A 20,995-nucleotide genomic window follows, 5' to 3' on the forward strand; every position below is an offset into this window, starting at 1 on the left:
ATGGGGGTGAGGTAGTCGGATGGGTTGTTTACAGATTGGCTATGTACAGGTGCAGTGATCTGTGAGCTGCTCTGACAGCTGGTGCTTAAAGCTAGTGAGGGAGATATGAGTCTCCAGCTTCAGTGATTTTTGCAGTTCGTTCCAGTCATTGGCAACAGAGAACTGAAAGGAAAGGTGGCAAATTGATGAATTGGCTTTGGGGGTGACCAGTGAGATATACCTGCTGGAGCTGGAGCGCCAGGATGGTGAATTTTATGTGGGTATGTTTGGCAGCATGAGTGAAGGATGCTTTGTTGCGAAATAGGAGGACGATTTTAGATTTTGGATTGGAGATGTTTAATGTGAGTTTGGAAGGAGAGTTTACAGTCTAACCAGACACCTAGTTATTTGTAGTTATCCACATATTCTAAGTCAGACGGGCGGGCAGGTGCGGGCAGTGATCGGTTGAAGAGCATGCATTTAGTTTTACTTGCATTTAAGAGCAGTTGGAGGCCACGGAAGGAGTGTTGTATGGCATTGAAGCTCATCTGGAGGTTAGTTAACACAGTGTCCAACGAAGGGCCAGAAGTATACAGAATGGTGTCGTCTGCATAGAGGTGGATCAGAGAATCACCAGCAGCAAGAGCGACATCATTGATGTATACAGAGAAGAGAGTCGGCCCGAGAATTTAACCCTGTGGCACCCCCATAGAGACTGCCAGAGGTCCGGACAACAGGCCTTCCAATTTGACACACTGAACTCTGTCAGAGAAGTAGTTGGTAAACCAGACGAGGCAATCATTTGAGAAACCAAGGCTGTTGAGTCTGCCTATAAGAATGTGGTGATTGAGAGAGTCGAAAACCTTGGCCAGGTCGATGAATACGGTTGCACAGTAATGTCTCTTATCGATGGCAGTTATGATATCATTTAGGACCTTGAGCGTGGCTCAGGTACACCCATGACCAGCTCTGAAACCAGATTGCATAGCGGAGAAGATACGGTGGAATTCGAAAGGGTCGGTAATCTGTTTGTTAACTTGGCTTTTGTAGACCGTGGAAAGGCAGGGTAGGTCTGTAGCAGTTTGGGTCTAGAGTGTCTCCCCCTTTGAAGAGGGGGATGATCGCAGCAGCTTTCCAATCTTTGGGAATCTCAGACGATACGAAAGAGAGGTTGATCAGGCTAGTGATAGGGGTTGCAACAATTTCGGCAGATAATCTTAGAAAGAGAGGGTCCAGATTGTCTAGCCCGGCTGATTTGTAGGGGTCCAGATTTTGCAGCTCTTTCAGAACATCAGCTATCTGGATTTTGGTGAATGAGAAATCGGGGAGGCTTGGGTGAGTTGCTGTGGGGAGTGCAGGGCAGTTGACCGAGGTAGGGGTAGCCAGGTGGAAAGCATGGCCAGCCGTAGAAAAATGCTTATTGAATTTCTCAATTATAGCGGTGACTGTGGTGACAGTGTTTCCTATCCTCAGTGCAGTGGGCAGCTGGGAGGAGGTGTTCTTATTCTCCATGGACTTTACAGTGTTACAGAACTTTGGCGCCAGTAGGTCTTAGCAGACAGCATTATTAATGTTATCAGTAGCCTACATTATGAATGGCCTAATACAATGACTATCCTCATTAGAGCCTGATAAAGCTCTTAAAACCTAATGAACTGTAAAGTTTCTGGCCAATCGGGACAGTATAATATAGTAGTTAGACCAAGAGGCAGTTTATCGAGGTCAGCCCAACTGTGAGGCAAAGTGTTACTGTTGTAGTATGAACAAGGCAAGAGCAAGACCATCATCTGTCTAGAAAAGCTTTGAGAAAATAATACCCACGAGAAGGATGGCATGAGATTTGAACAGATTTGTGTGTACTGGAATTTAAGTTCTGCTGCAACTGAAGTGAAATCTCAGCTCTTTTCTGTTCTGTCCTTTTTCGAGGTCTTTCCTAAAAATGCTGAACTGTTTGGTTAACTGGAACACGCCAACCCCTCCATGCCTACTGGTGATGTTGCCATGGAGACTTGTCTCTGTTACGGAACGGATTCAGTTACTATGGCAACCTGAAAATCCCCCACACACAATGCTCTAATCCACATCTTGTCGGTGTTCATTTTGGCACTTAATTTTTTTTTTGGTCTAGTCTTAGTCATTTTGACTAAAATATCGTTAAGTCTTAGTCACATTTTTGTCATTTGAATAATGATTTAATCTAGTCATTGTCAAAATGACGAAAACATTATTAACATTAACATTATTTCAGCTTTTATTTCTTTCATCACATTCCTAGTGGGTCAGAAGGTTACATACACTTAATTCGTATTTGGTAGCATTGCCTTTAAATTGTTTAACTTGGGTCAAACGTTTTGGGGAGCCTTCCACAACCTTCCCACAATAAGTTGGGTGAATTTTGGCCCATTCCTCCTGACAGAGCTGGTGTAACTGAGTCAGGTTTGTAGGCCTCCTTGCTCGCACACACTTTTTCAGTTCTGCCCACAAATGTACTATAGGATTGAGGTCAGGGCTTTGTGATGACCACTCCAATACTTTGACTTTGGTGTCCTTAAGTCAATTTGCCACAACTGTGGAAGTATGCTTGGGGTCATTGTCCATTTGGAAGAGCCATTTGCGACTAAGCTTCAGGGAGACTTGGCTACGTTGGCTACAGAACATATGAAATGCAGTGGGAAAAGCGTGAGGGTTGTATGAGATTACATATTCAAAGACAGCCTACTTTTCTATAGCCTACTCATTGAAGAGATAAACATAGCTAGACTGTTGTTTTATTATTAAATTCATTGCTGCTATTGTTTTTAATTTTGTAAAGCAGCATGTTTTTTAACCAGGCAAATGGTAGCTAACTAGAAAGCTGGTGGTGAGATAGTTAGGTGAAGCAAGAGTCACATGCACAGGCTCAGCCTGTCTGCTGCTCTGCCCACACGAATCGATTGCTCCACCGCAGCTTACCAGCTGATGTAGGCTGTGTTTGCCTGGTGTGACCCGTCTTTCCCACTGCTGAACACATTTTTTCTCTTCTAATTTTAGTCAACTGAAATAAATAATAATGTTTCTTTAGTTATAGTTTTTTTCTGGGTCTATTTAGCCTTAAAAATAGAAAATGTTTGATAAAAAAAAAATTGTTAACAAAATTAACCCTCCATCACATCAGTCATTTATCAAAGCCAGAGCTCATGTGACGAACAGGGATTACAGATTTATTGACCATGTTTAGATTTGTGCAAAACAGATGATCATTCCTCATGCTGTTGTATATGAATATTTATCATACTATTTAATCCCTCCCTGTCCATCTCTATTTCCTCCCTCTCCATATGTTCCCTTGATGAAACACAGTGTCCTCACATCACAGGTGCAGAGCTTTGGTTAAAAGCGCCTGCTAAATAGCATATATTATTATTATTATTATTATATTATATTATCAAATGCACGCACCCACACAGTCACCCACACAGTCACCCACACTTATACACACATACCCCTCCACCCCCAAACATAGTAGAAAAGTACACACCAAATCCCGGTCAGTAAGAGAAAGAAAGCCACAGAGTTTCTGAAGAGGCTTATGAAAGGGGCCTATAATTACAGAGCACCAGAACGAGTAGCTTGGAACACGGATTTACAAAAGGACTGCATGAGGAACAGAGGCAGAGCAGTGAAGCGCTTCAAACTGCAAGCCTGGGCGACTGATAAGAGATTAACTATGGTCAAGTTCAGTTTTAGTATCGACCTTGATAACGATAACAAATTACACAAATTTCCTAGAAAAGACTAGAGGCAGGGTATATGCACAAGAGTGTGAAATTGACCACATATGAAATAGCTGATCTCTGCCTTTCTTATGATGATAAATCAGTTCATAGCTGATGTTGGTGTTGGTCCAATGTCTGGTAGTGGTGTGAGTTGTCAGTTTTCTGCTTGGTAATGAAGATGAATGAATGACATTTCCAGTAATTAGAGGATTTCCTTGTTGAAGTATTGACTCGGCAGTTCTAGCTGACGTCAGTTATTGGGCGTACAGAAAGATGGATTGTTATTGAAACTGTCCTTGAACGCAATCCGACTTACTACTCTAAGTTGTGACGTAAGAGGCAGGGCTAACAATTTGGAAATCTGCTGTACAATTATGGATGTGTTTATGATTAATTTTGTAGCTTCCCCCTTACGATCCTTCAAAGCAGGGACCAAGAGACTGAAAAACAGCTTCTATCTCAAGGCCATCAGACTGTTAAACAGCCAACACTAACATTGAGTGGCTGCTGCCAACACACTGACTCAACTCCAGCCACTTTAATAATGGGAATTGATGGAAATTGATGTAAAATATATCACTAGCCACTTTAAACAATGCTACTCAATATAATGTTTACATACCCTACATTATTCATCTCATATGTATATACTGTACTCGATACCATCTACTGCATCTTGCCTATGCCGTTCTGTACCATCACTCATTCATATATCTTTATGTACATATTCTTTATCCCTTTACACTCTGTGTTGTCTGTTCACACTGCTATGCTTTATCTTGGCCAGATCACAGTTGTAAATGAGAACTTGTTCTCAAAAAGCCTACCTGGTTAAATAAAGGTGAAATAAAATAAAAACAAAATAAAAGTGTATAAGGTAGTAGTTTTGGAATTGTTAGGTTAGATTACTCGTTGGTTATTACTGCATTGTCGGAACTAGAAGCACAAGCATTTCGCTACACTCGCATTAACATCTGCTAACCATATGTATGTGACAAATACATTTTATTTTATTTGACTTTGAGTCTTACTGTAAGCAGATATGAGTGCAAGGCTTGGTACAGTACACAGCAGAGGCCTTAGTATCAGTGTATCATGGGTGAATGAATGGATGGCACACACATCGTGTCTGTGTATGTGGGTCGTCTGACTGCAGGCCCTGATTGAGTGAGCCACTCAGCTCATACCGGTTGGGATCGGATCATGGTGGACATAGGGGTGGGCAGGAGTCTGCGTGACTTTCCCCCAGGCGCCGTGTGCCCTTCATGGTGCATAATCAAGCCGCCCTCCACAGCCTGGGCCTCCATCAGCCCAGTAAACATCAAGCCCACACGTCAGACTCCACAGACGTCATCGGCCTATCTAGACCTCAGCATTCTCTCTCTCAACCTCAATGTGTCACATTAATTACATCCTCAACATGGACCTCGATCTGCTCCTTGATGATGGATCAAATATACTGTCTCTCTCAGCCTCCATCATTCAACTTCACTACATCCACAATCTCTCCCTCTAAAGACATCTGGATAAGAGCGTCTGCTAAATAACAAAAATGTCATGTAAAATGAGCCCATCAGTCTATAATAATCCAAGTACAAATCATATCCGGTGTCTCTAAACCGACACTCCACTTTAACAACACATCACTTCTCAGTTTACAGCTCCACTACTGATAAAGGCCTCTAAGCCTCTTTATGTATCCTGTCACTTCGCCCCTTCAACTATCTCACACATGCATCAGGTGAGCCATGCCTGTAGTGTAAAGCAGCATTCCTCACATACTTTCCACATTGTCAAGCTGTGGTATTTCCCTACCCAGTTCAGCATTTTCCAATCCTGGTAAGGCAAAGGCTCTGCTGCCACTCGGAAACAACGGCTTCCAATACGAGGGTCAGAGGGTACATGTAAACCCAAAATGTTACTTAGGGAGATTGCCACTCCCTGGTGTGTTGTTATGTGTTAATAACAATTAGACTACGTTACCCAGTAGGATATGCGGGGGGTTGAAGAATGCCTTGCATGGCTAAACATGGAGTTTTCTAGCTGAAGTATATGTTATTTAAAAGGAGTTAAACCTACGCCCCAGTTTGTCATTATATAAGGAACAAACATAACATGGTGTCAGATTGGTAGTCGCTATGACGAGACAGAGATAAGAAAGGAGTAACTCTGCAAATTTCCGCATCGAAAATTGAACATTCTACCACAAGTCAAGTGACGTGAGTAGTCGAAGATGCTAGCTTGCAAGAGCGAGGACAACGGGCCGCAGCAGCGAGAGTGAGGCTGCATTGGAATCTGTTGACGAGCAAGTTGATGAGCAACATACGTAAGAGAAATTGACACTGTTCCTGTTTTCCGTCATGGATAGACTTAGTCCTCCTACTCCTATGCAGTTAATAGGCAATTTAGCTGACAATTGGAAACGTTTCAAGCAGAGATTCAATATCTACCTAGCAGCCAGTGGTGTAGGGGGAGATGATGACAAATTGAAAGCTTCCTTAACATTGACTGTGCTAATGGCTAAATTTGAGGAGTACTTTGTACCAAGCCAGAACGTCATGTTTGAGAGATACAAGTTTTTCTCTCATGATCAGAAACAAGGAGTCAGTTTGGACCCGTATTTGGCTGAGCTGAACACACTGAGAAAAACTTGTGAATTTGAAAATCTGAAAGACTCACTAGTGAAAGACAGGATAGTCTGTGGCATACTTGATAATGGACTCAATGAGAGATTGCTGCGTGAGCAAGATTTAACTGTGGATAAAGCAGTGAATATGTGTCGAGCAGCTGAAACCACCAGAGCACAAGCTAAAGAGCTGCACAGGGAAGAGATGTCTGTACATGATATAAAAAGAGAGGAGCACCACACACAACACCTTACAAAACAAAAACAAGCAAAAGAGAGAAATCAAAACACTTCATGTGGAAAATGTGGATTTATCCACAAGCCAAAGAAATGCCCTGCACATGGCAAATCATGTAACAACTGTAACGACGCATGGAAAGGATGGACGTCATCACAAAAATGGATGAACATACAGACTGGTTAAGCTCACTGGTTATTGTGGTGAAAAAGAACGGCGATCTCAGGATATGTCTAGACCCGAGACATCTCAACAAAGCAATCAAGAGAGAGCATTTCAAGTTGCCAACCAGAGAAGAGATAATGTCAGTAAGCTTGATGCCTCATCAGGATTCTGGCAAATGAAGCTAGATGATGCAAGCTCAAGGCTATGTACATTCAACACACCTGAGGGCAGGTACAGATTTCTTTGTCTACCATATGGGATTCTCTCAGCACTAGCACTCAGCACTAATGTGAAAAGACAATCCATATGATCTTCGAGCACATTCCAGGACTGGAGACTATGACGGATGACATCATCGTCTGGGGGTCCACAAAAGAAGAACACGATGCGAGAGTGAGACAAGTGCTGGACCTGACACGGAACGTCAACCTAAAACTAAACAAGGACAAATGCGAGTTTGGTGTGAAAACACTTACCTTCGTCAGAGACGTACTTTCAGAGGACGGAGTCAAACCAGACCCGAGGAAAACATCAGCCATCAACAACATGGAGCGCCTGAAGAACAAGGACGATTTGAGACGCTTCATGGGCATGATCACCTACCGTACAAAGTTCATACCTCAACTGTCAGCACAGTCCGCTCCACTCAGATGTCTTTTGGAAATGAAAAATGTATGGGAATGGTCCCATGAACAGGAAAACTGCTTCAAAACCTAAAGAAGACAATCACAGAAGAGCCAGTGCTCAGGTTCTATGATCCAGAGAAAAGCACAAGGATTTCTGCAGACGCGTCACAGTTTGGCCTGGGAGCAGTTCTTCTGCAACAGCATGACGATACATGGCAACCCGTCGCTTATGCGTCCAGAGCCTTGACAGGCGCAGAGATAAGGTATGCACAAATAGGGAAAGAACTACTGGCGAGCTCATACGCTTGCGAAAGGTTTCACCAATACGTCTACGGACGAGACTTCGAAGTAGAAACCGACCACAAGCCATTGGTGTCAATCATGTCTAAGACTCTGAATGATTATCCAACTGAGAATCCAGGGAATGTTGATCAGACTGCAAAAGTATGATGTGAAGATGATCTATACCCCGGGAAAGTTCATGTTCGCCGCCGACACTCTTTCTCGAGCAGTCGAGAAGAAGGAGCTTCGACACACAGAAAAACACTGAGATTCAAGCCTACGTCGACCTGATCGTAGCATCACTTCCTGCGTCTTCTGAGAGAATGGAGCAGATCAAAAGAGAGACCGCAGCTGACCAAACAATGACAGAGTTGAAAGAAATAACACTGATAGGATGACCCGCACAGAAAAACAACTGTCCGAGGAGAATACAGGATTACTGGATGTGCAGAGTAGAGCTCACCAATGTGGATGACATAGTGTTCAAAGGCAATAAGATTGTCATTCCCATGACACTACGCAAAGAAATGCTACAGAAAATAGACGAGGGCCACTTGGGTGAGGAAAAATGCAAACGACGAGCACGAGAATTAGTGTACTGGCCAAGAATGAACCAGTAAATCAGCCAGACCTGCTTCATCTGAACTGTGTTTGACCTACAGGCCAAAGCAGCAAGCAGAGCCGCTAATGCCTCATCCAGTACACAACAGACCCTACTACAAAGTTGGAGTTGACCTTTTTGACTGCAATGGCAAAAGTCACATTGTTGTTACCGACTACTACTCAAACTACCCTGAAGTAGCAACACTGCCAACTACCTCCAGCAAAGCTGTAATCACCTACCTGAAGACATGGGGTTGCGTCTGAACTGTACTCAGACAATGGCCCACAGTTCTCAAGTTCCGAATTTCGATCGTTCACTAAGGACTGGGGATTCCCACACAACACCTCCAGCCCCAACTACCCAAGGTCCAATGGCTTAGCAGAGAGTTCAGTCAAAATTGTCAAAGGTCTGATGAAAAAGGCACACGATGGAAAGGAGGATTTCCTAAAAATCTGAACTACTGCAGCGCACCGCTGCAGAACGGACTTTCACCTGCACAAATGTTGATGGGACGTCGCATCAGAACCAACCTACCCATCCATGAGGACTTGCTAACACCCAGAGGTGCTCACAAAGTCAAACTCGCAAAGGAAAAACAGAAAGACAAACAAAAACAGCGACACAACAAAAGTGCAAGACACTTACCTGAACTGAAACCTGGAGATCATGTACGACTCCGAGACATCACTACAGGAACCTGGATGCAGCAAGGGTGTGTGCAGAGAGAAGTTGCAACGCGATCCTATGAGATCCAAACGGAGCATGGATCACAACTGAGACGAAACAGAGTGGATCTAAGGCTTCAGCCATTCACACAAGGGACTGAGGATCATCAGGAGGATACTGCTGAAGCGTCAAATGCCTTTAGAAATGGACAATTCCATCAGAAGACCCTGACTGACAATGAACGCTGTCCAACTGTTTCAGGAAGTACTTCAGCAGAACGACCAAAAAGGACTGTCAGAGCCCCTAAAAGGCTTATTGAGAATTGCTGGAAAAAAGGGGCACCTGGACTGAATGTTTTGTTAATGTGAAAAGAAAAGAAAAGAGCCACAATATAGTATTGTTGGACAGACTATATTTAGTTGAAAAAAAAAAAAATTGGGGGGGGAAGAAAATGGCATGTTATGCAGGTTGAGTAAACAAATGTGATATGACATGTGTAGTTGCATTAAAAAGTAGTTTTCTTTTAATTAAAGGAAAGAAGATGTGTTGGTATGTGTTAATAACATTTAGACTACGCTACCTAGCAGGCTTTGCGGGGGGTTGAAGAATGTCTTGCATGGCTAAACATGGAGTTTTCTAGCTGAAGTATATGTTCATTAAAAGTAGTAAACCTACACCCCATTTTGTCATTATATAAGGAACAAACATAACACCTGGTTCTACCAGCCTACTACTTTACACAATACCAAATGTTTTCCGCTCTTGTAGTTTTTCTGGATTGCGGAGGATAATCTGAGCCCTAACGCCAGGGTCATAAACGTGCTACAACAGGTGTGGCAGTCACAGACGTCTCAGCCAGACTGAAAACAAAGAAAAACACCTCAACTGCATAACAGGATAAACTTTCAAATAGTGTGACGCATGTAACGAAAAGTGTCCTTAATTTGTCCTTTGTGCACTCATAGACCCCAAGACCAGTCCATCGACAGGCAAAGGGACATTCTCTAAATCATATAAACTCCATTTAGTTAATTGTTTTAATTGAGTTGTGAACTGCCATTGCCCTTGGCTGTGAAAGAGGTGTAACTGGGTGGACAGGGTGAAGGAGTGACATCAGATTCAGTCCTCTTTATTCTCTCCATGAACCACACCTGTGTAGAAGAAGTGACTCATTTTCCCACAGGATGGCTTATTTAAACAGACTTCCTCCCTGCAAGTGTGGTGTGCCATGGTGACACAAGAGTATTTCAGTGGTCAATTTAACAGCCCTGTCATTTCTATTTACTGTCTTTCCTCTCACAACCCCCCCACCTTATTTTACAACCCCCCCACCTTATTTTACCCCCCCCCCACACACCTTATTTTACAACCCCCCCCACACACACCTTATTTTACACCCCCCCCACACCTTATTTTACAACCCCCCCCCACCTTATTTTACACCCCCCCCACCTTATTTTACACTCCCCCCCACCTTATTTTACACCCCCCCCACACCTTATTTTACACCCCCCCCACCCTATTTTACACCCCCCCCACCTTATTTTACACCCCCCCACCTTATTTTACACTCCCCCCACCTTATTTTACACCCCCCCCACCTTATTTTACAACCCCCCCACCTTATTCCCCCCCCCCCCCACCTTTCCCCCCCCCCACCTTATTTTACACCCCCCCCCACACACCTTATTTTACACCCCCCCACCTTATTTTACACCCCCCCCACACACCTTATTTTACAACCCCCCCACACACACACCTTATTTTACAACCCCCCCCCCCACCACACACACCTTATTTTACAACCCCCCCACACACACACCTTATTTTACAACCCCCCCCCCCCTGCCACACACACCTTATTTTACACCCCCCCACCTTATTTTACAACACCCTGTGCCCCTCCCATCCCTTTCCTAGAAGTATTATGCACTCAATGACAGGAAAGTGCTTTTCCACAAAGAAATGTCTTTATTTTACTTCCAACATACAACATACTGTTGACACACAGGTATACAAGAGAGGTATCTTGCAAAAAAACTAGATTCACTAATGTCATCAGAACAGAACATTTAGAACAGTAATATGGAATGTAGGAATTATTTTCTCCATTTTGTTTCTCATTTTTTTTGTTTAGTTTATTTTTAAGAAATATTTCAAATAAATAAAGATTCTATATACACTTTCTCTATATAGTATTTATTGTCCTAATCAATATATTCTCTTCTTCAGTCACCATTTCAGGAATGACAAACAGAGAAAGTTACAAAGTATTGATGTTTACCCCTTATTACCCCCTACTTTAAATGTCTATGATTTAGGGACAAAACAGTACGGGGGGGGGGGGGGGTATGGTGGAAATATGAAATGTCAGCCATAGGAGAGCGAGGAGATCACTCGTTACAAAGCTGCCAGCCCCGTTCAGTCTGTACAGAAGTAACCCCCACTCGTGTGTGCTGTGCTGTTGGGGGAATATCAGTCCAAACTCCATCCACAAACACCTCATGTCACCTTACAGTTTAATAAGCACCAAGTCTGACTCCCAGAACTACACTTAAGCATTACATCTCTCTCTCAGAGAGACCATACAGTAAAGAAAACAGTCTGTAACAGAGGAGCAGAGAGGTGGAAACGAGAGGAAAGGACAGAACGATACAGGAGTCCTTGAGCCTGTTAATAGACCAGAGTCTCAGTCACAATCTCTCCCACCACATAGAAAAGAAAGAAAGGAAGAAAGAGAGAGAACAGCCACAGAGACAAGATGCAAACGAGTGCACAAGTGGTTCTGTCCCGTGTTGGTTCAGGGGGAGGGTGGGGAGTGCAGAACCGACTCCAGCGTGGCCTCTCCCCCGGGCCAGAAACTCCCTGGTTGTCCCCTACAGTAGGTGGGGGGTCAGACCCCCAGCCGTGTGGTGGCCATTAGGACCAGGCCATTGTCGGAGGAGGGTAAAGCAGGGCTACAGCTACAGCTCAGTGCTGTTATTCCCAGGTTAGGTTCGAGTTTCCCAGAGTGGAGGCTCAGTCTTTAGTCGGCGCTGTGCTCCTCCAGCTGGGATATGATGGTGATGAGGTTTTGCAGACCGAAGATGTAGCCGCTGTCCTGACCCTCATGCACAACACTGTCCTCCCCGTAATGGCGACACGTCGTATGAGCAAAGTCTATCATCCTCACATCCACTGCCGGGCTGCTGGCCTCCCCTGCTGCACCACGGGACGAGCGACCGACGCTACCGTTACTGCTACCGTTACTGCTCCCTCCAGCACTGCTGCCAGCTGCCGAGCCACGGGTGAACCCAAACGCCCCCTCTTCCTCTTCCTCATCTGAGAGCTCATCCTCATCACCCTCCTCTCCTCCGCGGTGGCGTCGAGTGGGGGCGCGAGGGCGGGGGGGCTCCCCATCATAGATGATGAGGAGGGAGGAGGAGTAGAAGCGGTAAGACTCGCAGGACTCCAGGGTTTCCTGCATCTCCCGGAGCTTCCGCAGCACCGGGAAGAGCAGCTCGCGCCGCAGACGCTGCCCATCGTGGAAGAACTGGAAAAGGGCCTCTTTGAAGCCCGGCAGGCTCAGCTTCCTCCCGTGGTACTTGTTCATGAACATCAGCTGGCCTGAGTCTGACTGGTACACCTGCATGCCACAAAGCCGGACACCGATGGAGGCGGAAGTGCTCTGTTGACATTTGCGGATCTGGTTGGCCTTCTTCTCCTCTGACGCATCGTCACCATGCTGCCGCGTGCCCATCTTCAGGTCCAGCACGCACGGCACTGCGTGACGCCACGTCAGGTTCTCCAACAGGATGAATTTGTATTGGTTGCGATGTTTGGAGTTCTCCTTCATCCTTTGGAGGTGCTGCTGGTGGCATTTCAGACTCCAGGGGTTGTGTTTGATCTGCTTCCGATCTAGGCTGTAGCGGAGAACCTCAGCCTGCTGCTGCACCTCCGCACCGTTATAACTACACACACAGAGAGGAAAGAGAGGTTAGATATCTGCCAATCACCATACAGTACATATTTGCTGTATAGAATCTATGAATCTATGTTGGTGTTTGGATATATTTGTATATACAGTATGTGTACCGATGTAACAGTGTATGTGCTCACCTTTTGCTCTTGTTCTCTTTAGTGCTCTGTCTGACCCGGTCTTTGCTGTAGTTGTCATTATCTAGCAATAGGGACGATGATTTCTTGTTGCACCATTTGATCATCTTACTCTTAGGCTCGCATTCAGCTGAGGGGTCCTTGTTTTCCATGTTCTCTGGTTCATTGTGGAGGGGGTAAGCGATGAGACACAGGTTGCCCTCTTCATCTTCCTCAAAGCTGACTGACACCACACCTGAGAGAGGGAGAGATGGAGGGAAGCGGGAAAGAGAACGATAGGAAGGCGGTTAGTACCTGGCATTGGATTTTTTTATTTTATAATGCTATGATGAAGCCAAAACCACCCAGTAACTGGTTAGTCATAGGCAGTTCTTACCAACTGGGTCCTGCTTCCAGCCAAATACACTCTGTAAAGAGAAAGACAAACACAAACAAACACAGGCTTTCCTATTGAGGGAGCAGAGAGAGCGGGTAGGGGGGCAAGGAGGCAGCAGAGAGAGAGCGGGTAGGGGGGGCAAGGAGGCAGCAGAGAGAGAGAGCGGGTAGGGGGGCAAGGAGGCAGCAGAGAGAGAGAGAGGGTAGGGGGGCAAGTAGGCAGCAGAGAGAGAGAGCGGGTAGGGGGGCAAGTAGGCAGCAGAGAGCGAGAGCGGGTAGGGGGGCAAGTAGGCAGCAGAGAGAGAGCGGGTAGGGGGGCAAGTAGGCAGCAGAGAGAGAGAGCGGGTAGGGGGCAAGTAGGCAGCAGAGAGAGAGCGGGTAGGGGGGCAAGTAGGCAGCAGAGAGAGAGAGAGCGGGTAGGGGGCAAGGAGGCATCAGAGAGAGAGAGCGGGTAGGGGGGCAAGGAGGCAGCAGAGAGAGAGAGCGGGTAGGGGGGCAAGTAGGCAGCAGAGAGAGAGAGCGGGTAGGGGGGCAAGTAGGCAGCAGAGAGAGAGAGCGGGTAGGGGGGCAAGTAGGCAGCAGAGAGAGAGAGCGGGTAGGGGGGGCAAGTAGGCATCAGAGAGAGAGAGCGGGTAGGGGGGGCAAGTAGGCAGCAGAGAGAGCGAGAGCGGGTAAGGGGGCAAGTAGGCAGCAGAGAGAGAGAGCGGGTAGGGGGGCAAGTAGGCAGCAGAGAGAGAGAGCGGGTAGGGGGGCAAGGAGGCAGCAGAGAGAGAGAGCGGGTAGGGGGGCAAGTAGGCAGCAGAGAGAGTGGGTAGGGGGGCAAGTAGGCATCAGAGAGAGAGAGAGCGGGTAGGGGGGCAAGTAGGCAGCAGAGAGAGAGAGAGAGCGGGTAGGGGGGCAAGTAGGCAGCAGAGAGAGAGAGCGGGTAGGGGGGCAAGGAGGCAGCAGAGAGCGAGAGCGGGTAGGGGGGCAAGGAGGCAGCAGAGAGAGAGAGCGGGTAGGGGGGCAAGTAGGCAGCAGAGAGAGAGAGCGGGTAGGGGGGCAAGGAGGCAGCAGCAACAACAATGTATGTGTTCCCAAGTACTTCAAATGTGTACGTGAGAATGAACCCAAGAAGCAAAGAGATATACAAACACCACAGGAGGCTCGAATGTATGACATTCAGTCCAACCTTTATTGAGAAACTACCAAACCCACCCAAAACCACACATTAACTGATACACATAGTGTTACAATGTTTCAAGGCAACCCAAAGGAAACGACAGCAAAGATACACTGTATAAACTCAAAAACAACCACAATAACAACACACCTGAATTATATTTCATAAAGATACAACACTTCCATCAAGTCGGGCATTTTGCGAGCACCGTCTCTCTATTTTTCCATTCAGGTTTGACTTGCCTTTTTATACAGCATTTCAAGGCAATAATCCAAACACACTAATAAATTAAAAAGGGAAGGGATGGATGGAGTGGTGGGAAGGACAGGATGGTGGGGAGGAGGGTGGTGGGAAGGACAGGGTGGTGGGGAGGAGGGTGGTGGGAAGGACAAGGTGGTGGGAAGGACAGGGTGGTGGGGAGGAGGGTGGTGGGAAGGACAGGGTGGTGGGGAGGAGGGTGGTGGGAAGGACAGGGTGGTGGGGAGGAGGGTGGTGGGAAGGACAGGGTGGTGGGGAGGAGGGTGGTGGGAACGACAGGGTGGTGGGGAGGAGGGTGGTGGGAAGGACAGGGTGGTGTGAAGGAGGGTGGTGGGAAGGACAGGGTGGTGGGGAGGAGGGTGGTGGGAACGACAGGGTGGTGGGGAGGAGGGTGGTGGGAAGGACAGGGTGGTGTGAAGGAGGGTGGTGGGAAGGACAGGGTGGTGTGAAGGAGGGTGGTGGGAAGGACAGGGTGGTGGGGAGGAGGGAAGGACAGGGTGGTGGGGAGGAGGGTGGTGGGAAGGACAGGGTGGTGGGAAGGCCAGGGTGGTGGGGAGGAGGGTGGTGGGAAGGAGGGGGGTGGTGTCTCCAGAACACTTTCATAGAAAACTGTACACACTTACTTATTCCTGGGATCATTTATGATGCGTTCCCCAAACATGCACACACCCCTACCCCACTCTATCTAATAAACCCCTGTAGAAGGGCCTGTGTATTGCAAACCTCTCTGCAGGCTGGGGGAAGGGGGCAGTGGGTGTCAAGACAGGAAGAGCAAACATCACAGCTGCAGGGGCTGACAGATAAATTAGAGAGAGAGAAAGAGGGATTGGGAGATGGAGAGAGATAGGGAGGAGGATGGATATTCAGCATCCCATTGAATATAAACATGATAATAAGACTAACAACAAAAGCAAATCCCAGCCTTTCTGAAATACAAACAAAAACATCCCTGGTTTACACTGGAGGGAAGGTTCTCTGCAGCATCAAGACAGACCCTTCATTAGGGCCTATGTGTATGAGGTGATAACGGGTGTGTTGGCCAGTGACATGGAGGACAATGGGACCCAGTGCTTATCTCTCCTCTGCAGCTCCCGCCTTTAGTGATGTCATGCACAGTGATGGTACTACCCTGCAGCAGTTAACCCTCTACTGGCCAGGCCTGTTTCAACTGTCAGAGCTGCACTGTCAGCTGGGCATGTGAGGTGTTTAAGTGCCTGCGACTCGTGTGTTTTGTGAGTACGCGAGTGTGTGAACGTGACTGTATATGGGCCAACATACGTTTGTAAGAGTGTGAGAGTGTGTGTAAAAGTGTTTTGAGCAGAAGTGAATGTGTTTGTTATGTAATATTCTCAGTGTCACCAGACGTCTGTGCTCTTCTTTCTACAGCTTCATCTCCCATCCAAATCACACTGGGTTTTTTTATAGTTCCACGACGCATTGCTGCGGAGTCAGATACCACGCTGGTGCCTCAACTCTGTCACATGGCCAGGGTAGGAGTGACTTGATAGAAAGTGTGTGTGAGATGTGCGTGTAGGCCGATCTGTGAGTGCAAGTGTCAGGAGACACCGTATGTAGCATCACGGTCAATGAAAAACAACACAGAGTGAGATCTTCCACCCAAGGTGTGTGAGAGTGTTTGTGTGTGTATTCGTTAACCACACATTTTTTTTATTGAACCTTTATTTAACTATCCATGACAGGCTGATGTCCAGTCAGACACCGCTATCTCTCCCACTCAGCATTCCGTCTCTGATGATCAGCCCCATTATTATTGAGTATGCTGGGAACTGGATCCTTCCTCCAGGAACTTTAGCCCTCTTTGGAGATGCAGGCAGGTACAGGGCTACTGGGCTTTTATCCCTACTGTCAGGAGAGGGCCTGGGGCCGACTATGGTCTGATCAGAGAAGATAGTGATACTGTTGGTCCTCTGTGATATTTCAAAGGTGATCGAATCCAATGGAACAAAATATAATATAAAACACATTAAATCCTGTTTGTGTGACTGACACCCAACCAAGGACACCTTGGGTTGTCTCTGTCTAATGCAGAATGCCTGGCTCACACCTATCCATCAGGGGATAAAGATCCTGTCATACACACCCCCACCACCATTACATAACCTGACACTGCAGAGCCCTGATGTATCATGCAGTCACATACTGTCTGTCCCCAACCCCCCACTTAAGCACCACCATGAAACGAATCCCTTTGTGCTGCTATGGTACTGCCATCTCCAGTGACCGTCTGTAATCCTAAATGCAGCTAATGTTACAAAACACTGCAGCTGACCATATCAGTGGAGAAACCAGGGAGAGATTAAGAGGTGGATGTAGAAAGATAGAGAGAGAAGATGGGAGATGGGGAGAGAAATGTGGGGCAGTAGCAGTGGCGCACACAGCATAATGGATGTTATTCAGATGATGGTAGCGTTATATTGTAGGTTTAGGTTGGATCAGGGAATAAGCTTACCTCTGTACTGGGGGGTGAACTTCCTCATTTCGGGGGGCAGGCTCTTGTAGAACTGGTGTTCTCGGGGGATGAGGGGCTTGCAGATGGTCTGGTCGCCGAAACGCAGTACGCAAGAGTGGCCCCCCACCTGGTGCACAAAGGGCTCAAGCATCACCCCTTTCCCGGGATAGGGGAGCGTCCCGTCTGCCTGCATAAGGGCTTCTAGAGCAGGACTCATCCTCACTCCGCATCGGACAGCTAAACTAGAGGGGCCCACGATGAGGCTGCTCGGGCTGCCTATCTTCTGGCTGTACCGCTCTTTTTCGCTGGGGGGCGTTAGAGGACACCTGCTCGGACAGCAGAGACCACAGCAGGAAAAAGAAAGGGTGCAGCAGGAAGGAGAAGACAAAAAACGTTTAGTTCCCCGTGCTATCCTGGTCCGAAAGCAGAGTAGTATAGTCCAGGTTCGGGTTAAGGTAATATCCCTGTGTACGTAGTGCTAGTAAATCATTATTTTCGACAGGTCTGGGGCTGTAGGTTGTGTGTGAGAGCGAGTGTAGATTGTTCCTGACTCTGTCTGTCGCCGATACTGAACTGGGGTCTGTACTGAGCTCAGATCAAGAAAAATATAAAAACAGGTCGGCCCCGCCTCATACCCGCTTCAACCTATCAGAGCTCAGCAGCTGTTGTTGGGTGGGAACTAAGCACTGAGATCAGGAACAAGCAAACAAAGGAAGGAGAGCACTGGAGAGAGAGAGAGAGAGAGAGAGAGAGAGAGAGAGAGAGAGAGAGAGAGAGAGAGAGAGAGAGAGAGAGAGAGAGAGAGAGAGAGAGAGAGAGAGAGAGAGAGAGAGAGAGAGAGAGAGAGAGAGAGAGAGAGAGAGAGAGAGAGAGAGAGAGAGAGAGAGAGAGAGAGAGAGAGAGAGAGAGAGAGAGAGAGAGAGAGAGAGAGAGAGAAAAATATGAAATACATAGGCCAGTACGTTAATATCTGTTGAACTGGTTGCTGCTTATGAAACATTCTATTTAGCATTCCGATGCCACTGCAGAAGAGAATTTGAATCTGGGAGAGAGAGACCCACATGAAAAAATACTATAATATTATATACTTTAATGTAGTATTTACTGTGGTGTTTTTGTTGACTGTAGTATTTACTGAAGGGGGAGTTTCTCCTTGAGGAAACCCTACTGGAGAAATACCAACAGATTTTCTGCAGATAGCAAGGACTTGGTTCTGAATGGTGGTGTAAAGTACTTAAGTAAAAATCATTTGAAGTGCTACTTAAGTAGTTTTTGGGGGTATCTGTACTTTACTAATGATATATTTTACAACTTTTACTTGACTACATTCCTCAAGAAAATAATGTGCTTTTTACTCCATACATTTTCCCCGACACCCAAAAATTCTAGTTACATTTTCAATGCTTAGCAGGACAGGAAGATGGTCCAATTCACACACTCACCAAGAGAACTTCTCTGGCATCTCTACTGCTTCTGATTTGATGGACTCACTAAACACAAATCAAATCAAATTTTATTAGTCACATGTGCCCAATACAACAGATGTAGTAGACCTTACAGTGATATGCTTACTTACGAGCCCCTAACCAACAATGCAGTTTCAAAAAATACAGATAAGAATAAGAGATAAAAGTAACAAGTAATTAAAGAGCAGCAGTAAAAAAAATATATATATATATATATATACAGGAGGGTGCCGGTACAAAGTCAATGTGTGTGTGTGGGGGGGGGGGGCTTCCTCTGACACCACCTGGTGTAGAGGTCCTGGATGGCAGGAAGCTTATATACTGGGCCATTCGCACGAAACCTTTATTTAACTAGGCAAGCCAGTTAAGAATAAATATCTTATTTACAATGACGGCTTAGGAACAGTGGGTTAACTGCCTTGCTCAGAAAGAGAGATTTTTTTTACCTTGTCAGCTCAGGGATTCAATCTAGCAACCTTTCGGTTACTGGCCCAATGCTCTAACCACTAGGCTACCTGTCGCCACTAGGCTACCTGCCGCAGTGCCTTGTGGTCAGAGGCCGAGCAGTTGCCATAACAGGCAGTGGTGCAACCAGTGGTGCAGCTGAAGATGCAGCTGAAGAACCTTTTGAGGATCTGAGGACCCATGCCAAATCTCTCCTGGGGGGGAATAGGTTTTGTCGTGCCCGCTTCATGAATGTCATGGTGTGCATGGACCATGTTAGTTTGTTGGTGATGTGGACACCAAGGAACTTGAAGCTCTCAACATGCTCTACTGCAGCCCCGTCAATGAGAATGGGGTTGTGCTCGGTCCTCTTTTTCCTGTAGTCTACAATCCTCTCCTTTGTCTTGATCACGTTGAGGGAGAGGTTGTTGTCCTGGCACCACATGGCCAGATCTCTGACCTCCTCCCTATAAGCTGTCTCGTTGTTGTCGGTGATCAGGCCTACCACTGTTGTGTCATTGGCAAATTTAATGATAGTATTGGACTCGTGCCTGGCCGTGCAGTTATGAGTGAACAGGGAGTACAGGAGGGGGCTGAGCACGCATCCCTGAGGGGCCCCCGTGTTGAGGATCAGCGTGGCGGATGTGTTGTTACCTACCCTTACCACCTGGGGGCGGCCTTTCAGGAAGTCCAGGATCCAGTTGCAGAGGGAGGTGTTATGTCCCAAGGTCCTTAGCTTATTGATGAGCTTTGAGGGCACTATGGTGTTGAACGCTGAGCTGTAGTCAAACCTCACATAGGTTTTTAATTTGTCCAGGTGGGAAAGGGCAGTGTGGAGTGCAATAGAGACTGCATAATCTGTGGATCTGTTGGGGCGGTATGCAAATTGGAGTGGGTCTAGGGTTTCTGGGATGATGGTGTTGATGTGAGCTATGACCAGCCTTTTAATGCACTTCATGGCTACATCCGTGAGTGCTACGGGTCGGTAGTCATTTAGGCAGGTTACCTTGTTCTTGGGTACAGGCACTATGGTGGTCTGCTTAAAACATGTTGGTATTACAGACTCGGACAGGGAGAGGTTGAAAATGTCAGTGAAGACACTTGCTAGTTGGTCAGCGCATGCTCGCAGTACATGTCCTGGTAATCCGTCTGGCCCTGCGGCCTGGTGAATGTTGACCTGTCTAAAGGTCTTACTCACATTGGCTGTGGAGAGCGTGATCTCACAGTCTTCCGGTACAGCTGATGCTCTCATGCATGTTTCAGTGTTATTTGCCTCAAAGCGAGCATAGAAGTAGTTTAGCTCATCCGGTAGGCTCGTGTCACTGGACAGCTCTCGGCTGCACTTCCCTTTGTAGTCTGTAATGGTTTGCAGGCCCTGCCACAGCCGATGTGCGTCAGAGCCGGTGTTGTACCACTCGATCTTAGTCCTGTGCTGACGCTTTGCCTGTTTGATGGTTCGTCAGAGGGCATAGTAGGATTTCTTATAAGCTTCCGCCACTTGAAAGTGGCAGCTCTACCCTTTAGCTCAGTGCGGATGCTGCCTGTAATCCATGGCTTCTGGTTGGGGGTATGTACGTACAGTCACTGTGGGGACGACACCATTAATGCACTTATTGATGAAGCCAATAACAGATGTGGTGTACTTCTCAATGCCATTGTAGGAATCCCGGAACATATTCTAGTCTGTTCTAGCAAAACAGTCCTGTAGCTTAGCATCTGCTTCATCTGACCACTTTTTATTGATCTAGTCACTGGTGCTTCCTGCTTTAATTTTTGCTTGTAAG

At 46.7% G+C, this 20,995-nt stretch overlaps 1 protein-coding gene across 1 annotated transcript; it reads right to left on the reverse strand.

Annotated features, from left to right (window-relative positions):
- Positions 1-10,889: 10,889 nt before the first annotated feature.
- On the reverse strand, positions 10,890-17,989 carry LOC109895545 (inositol hexakisphosphate kinase 2). Its single transcript, XM_020489313.2, has 3 exons — positions 17,302-17,989; positions 13,040-13,271; positions 10,890-12,891 (listed from the first exon to the last, which is right to left on the reverse strand). The coding sequence occupies exons 1-3, from the start codon at positions 17,516-17,518 to the stop codon at positions 11,967-11,969; spliced, it is 1,374 nt and encodes a 457-aa protein (XP_020344902.1). The 5' UTR covers positions 17,519-17,989; the 3' UTR covers positions 10,890-11,966.
- Between the last annotated feature and the right edge of the window lie 3,006 nt (positions 17,990-20,995).

This window comes from Oncorhynchus kisutch, linkage group LG1 (assembly GCF_002021735.2).
Source record: "Oncorhynchus kisutch isolate 150728-3 linkage group LG1, Okis_V2, whole genome shotgun sequence".
Lineage (NCBI taxonomy): Eukaryota > Metazoa > Chordata > Actinopteri > Salmoniformes > Salmonidae > Oncorhynchus > Oncorhynchus kisutch.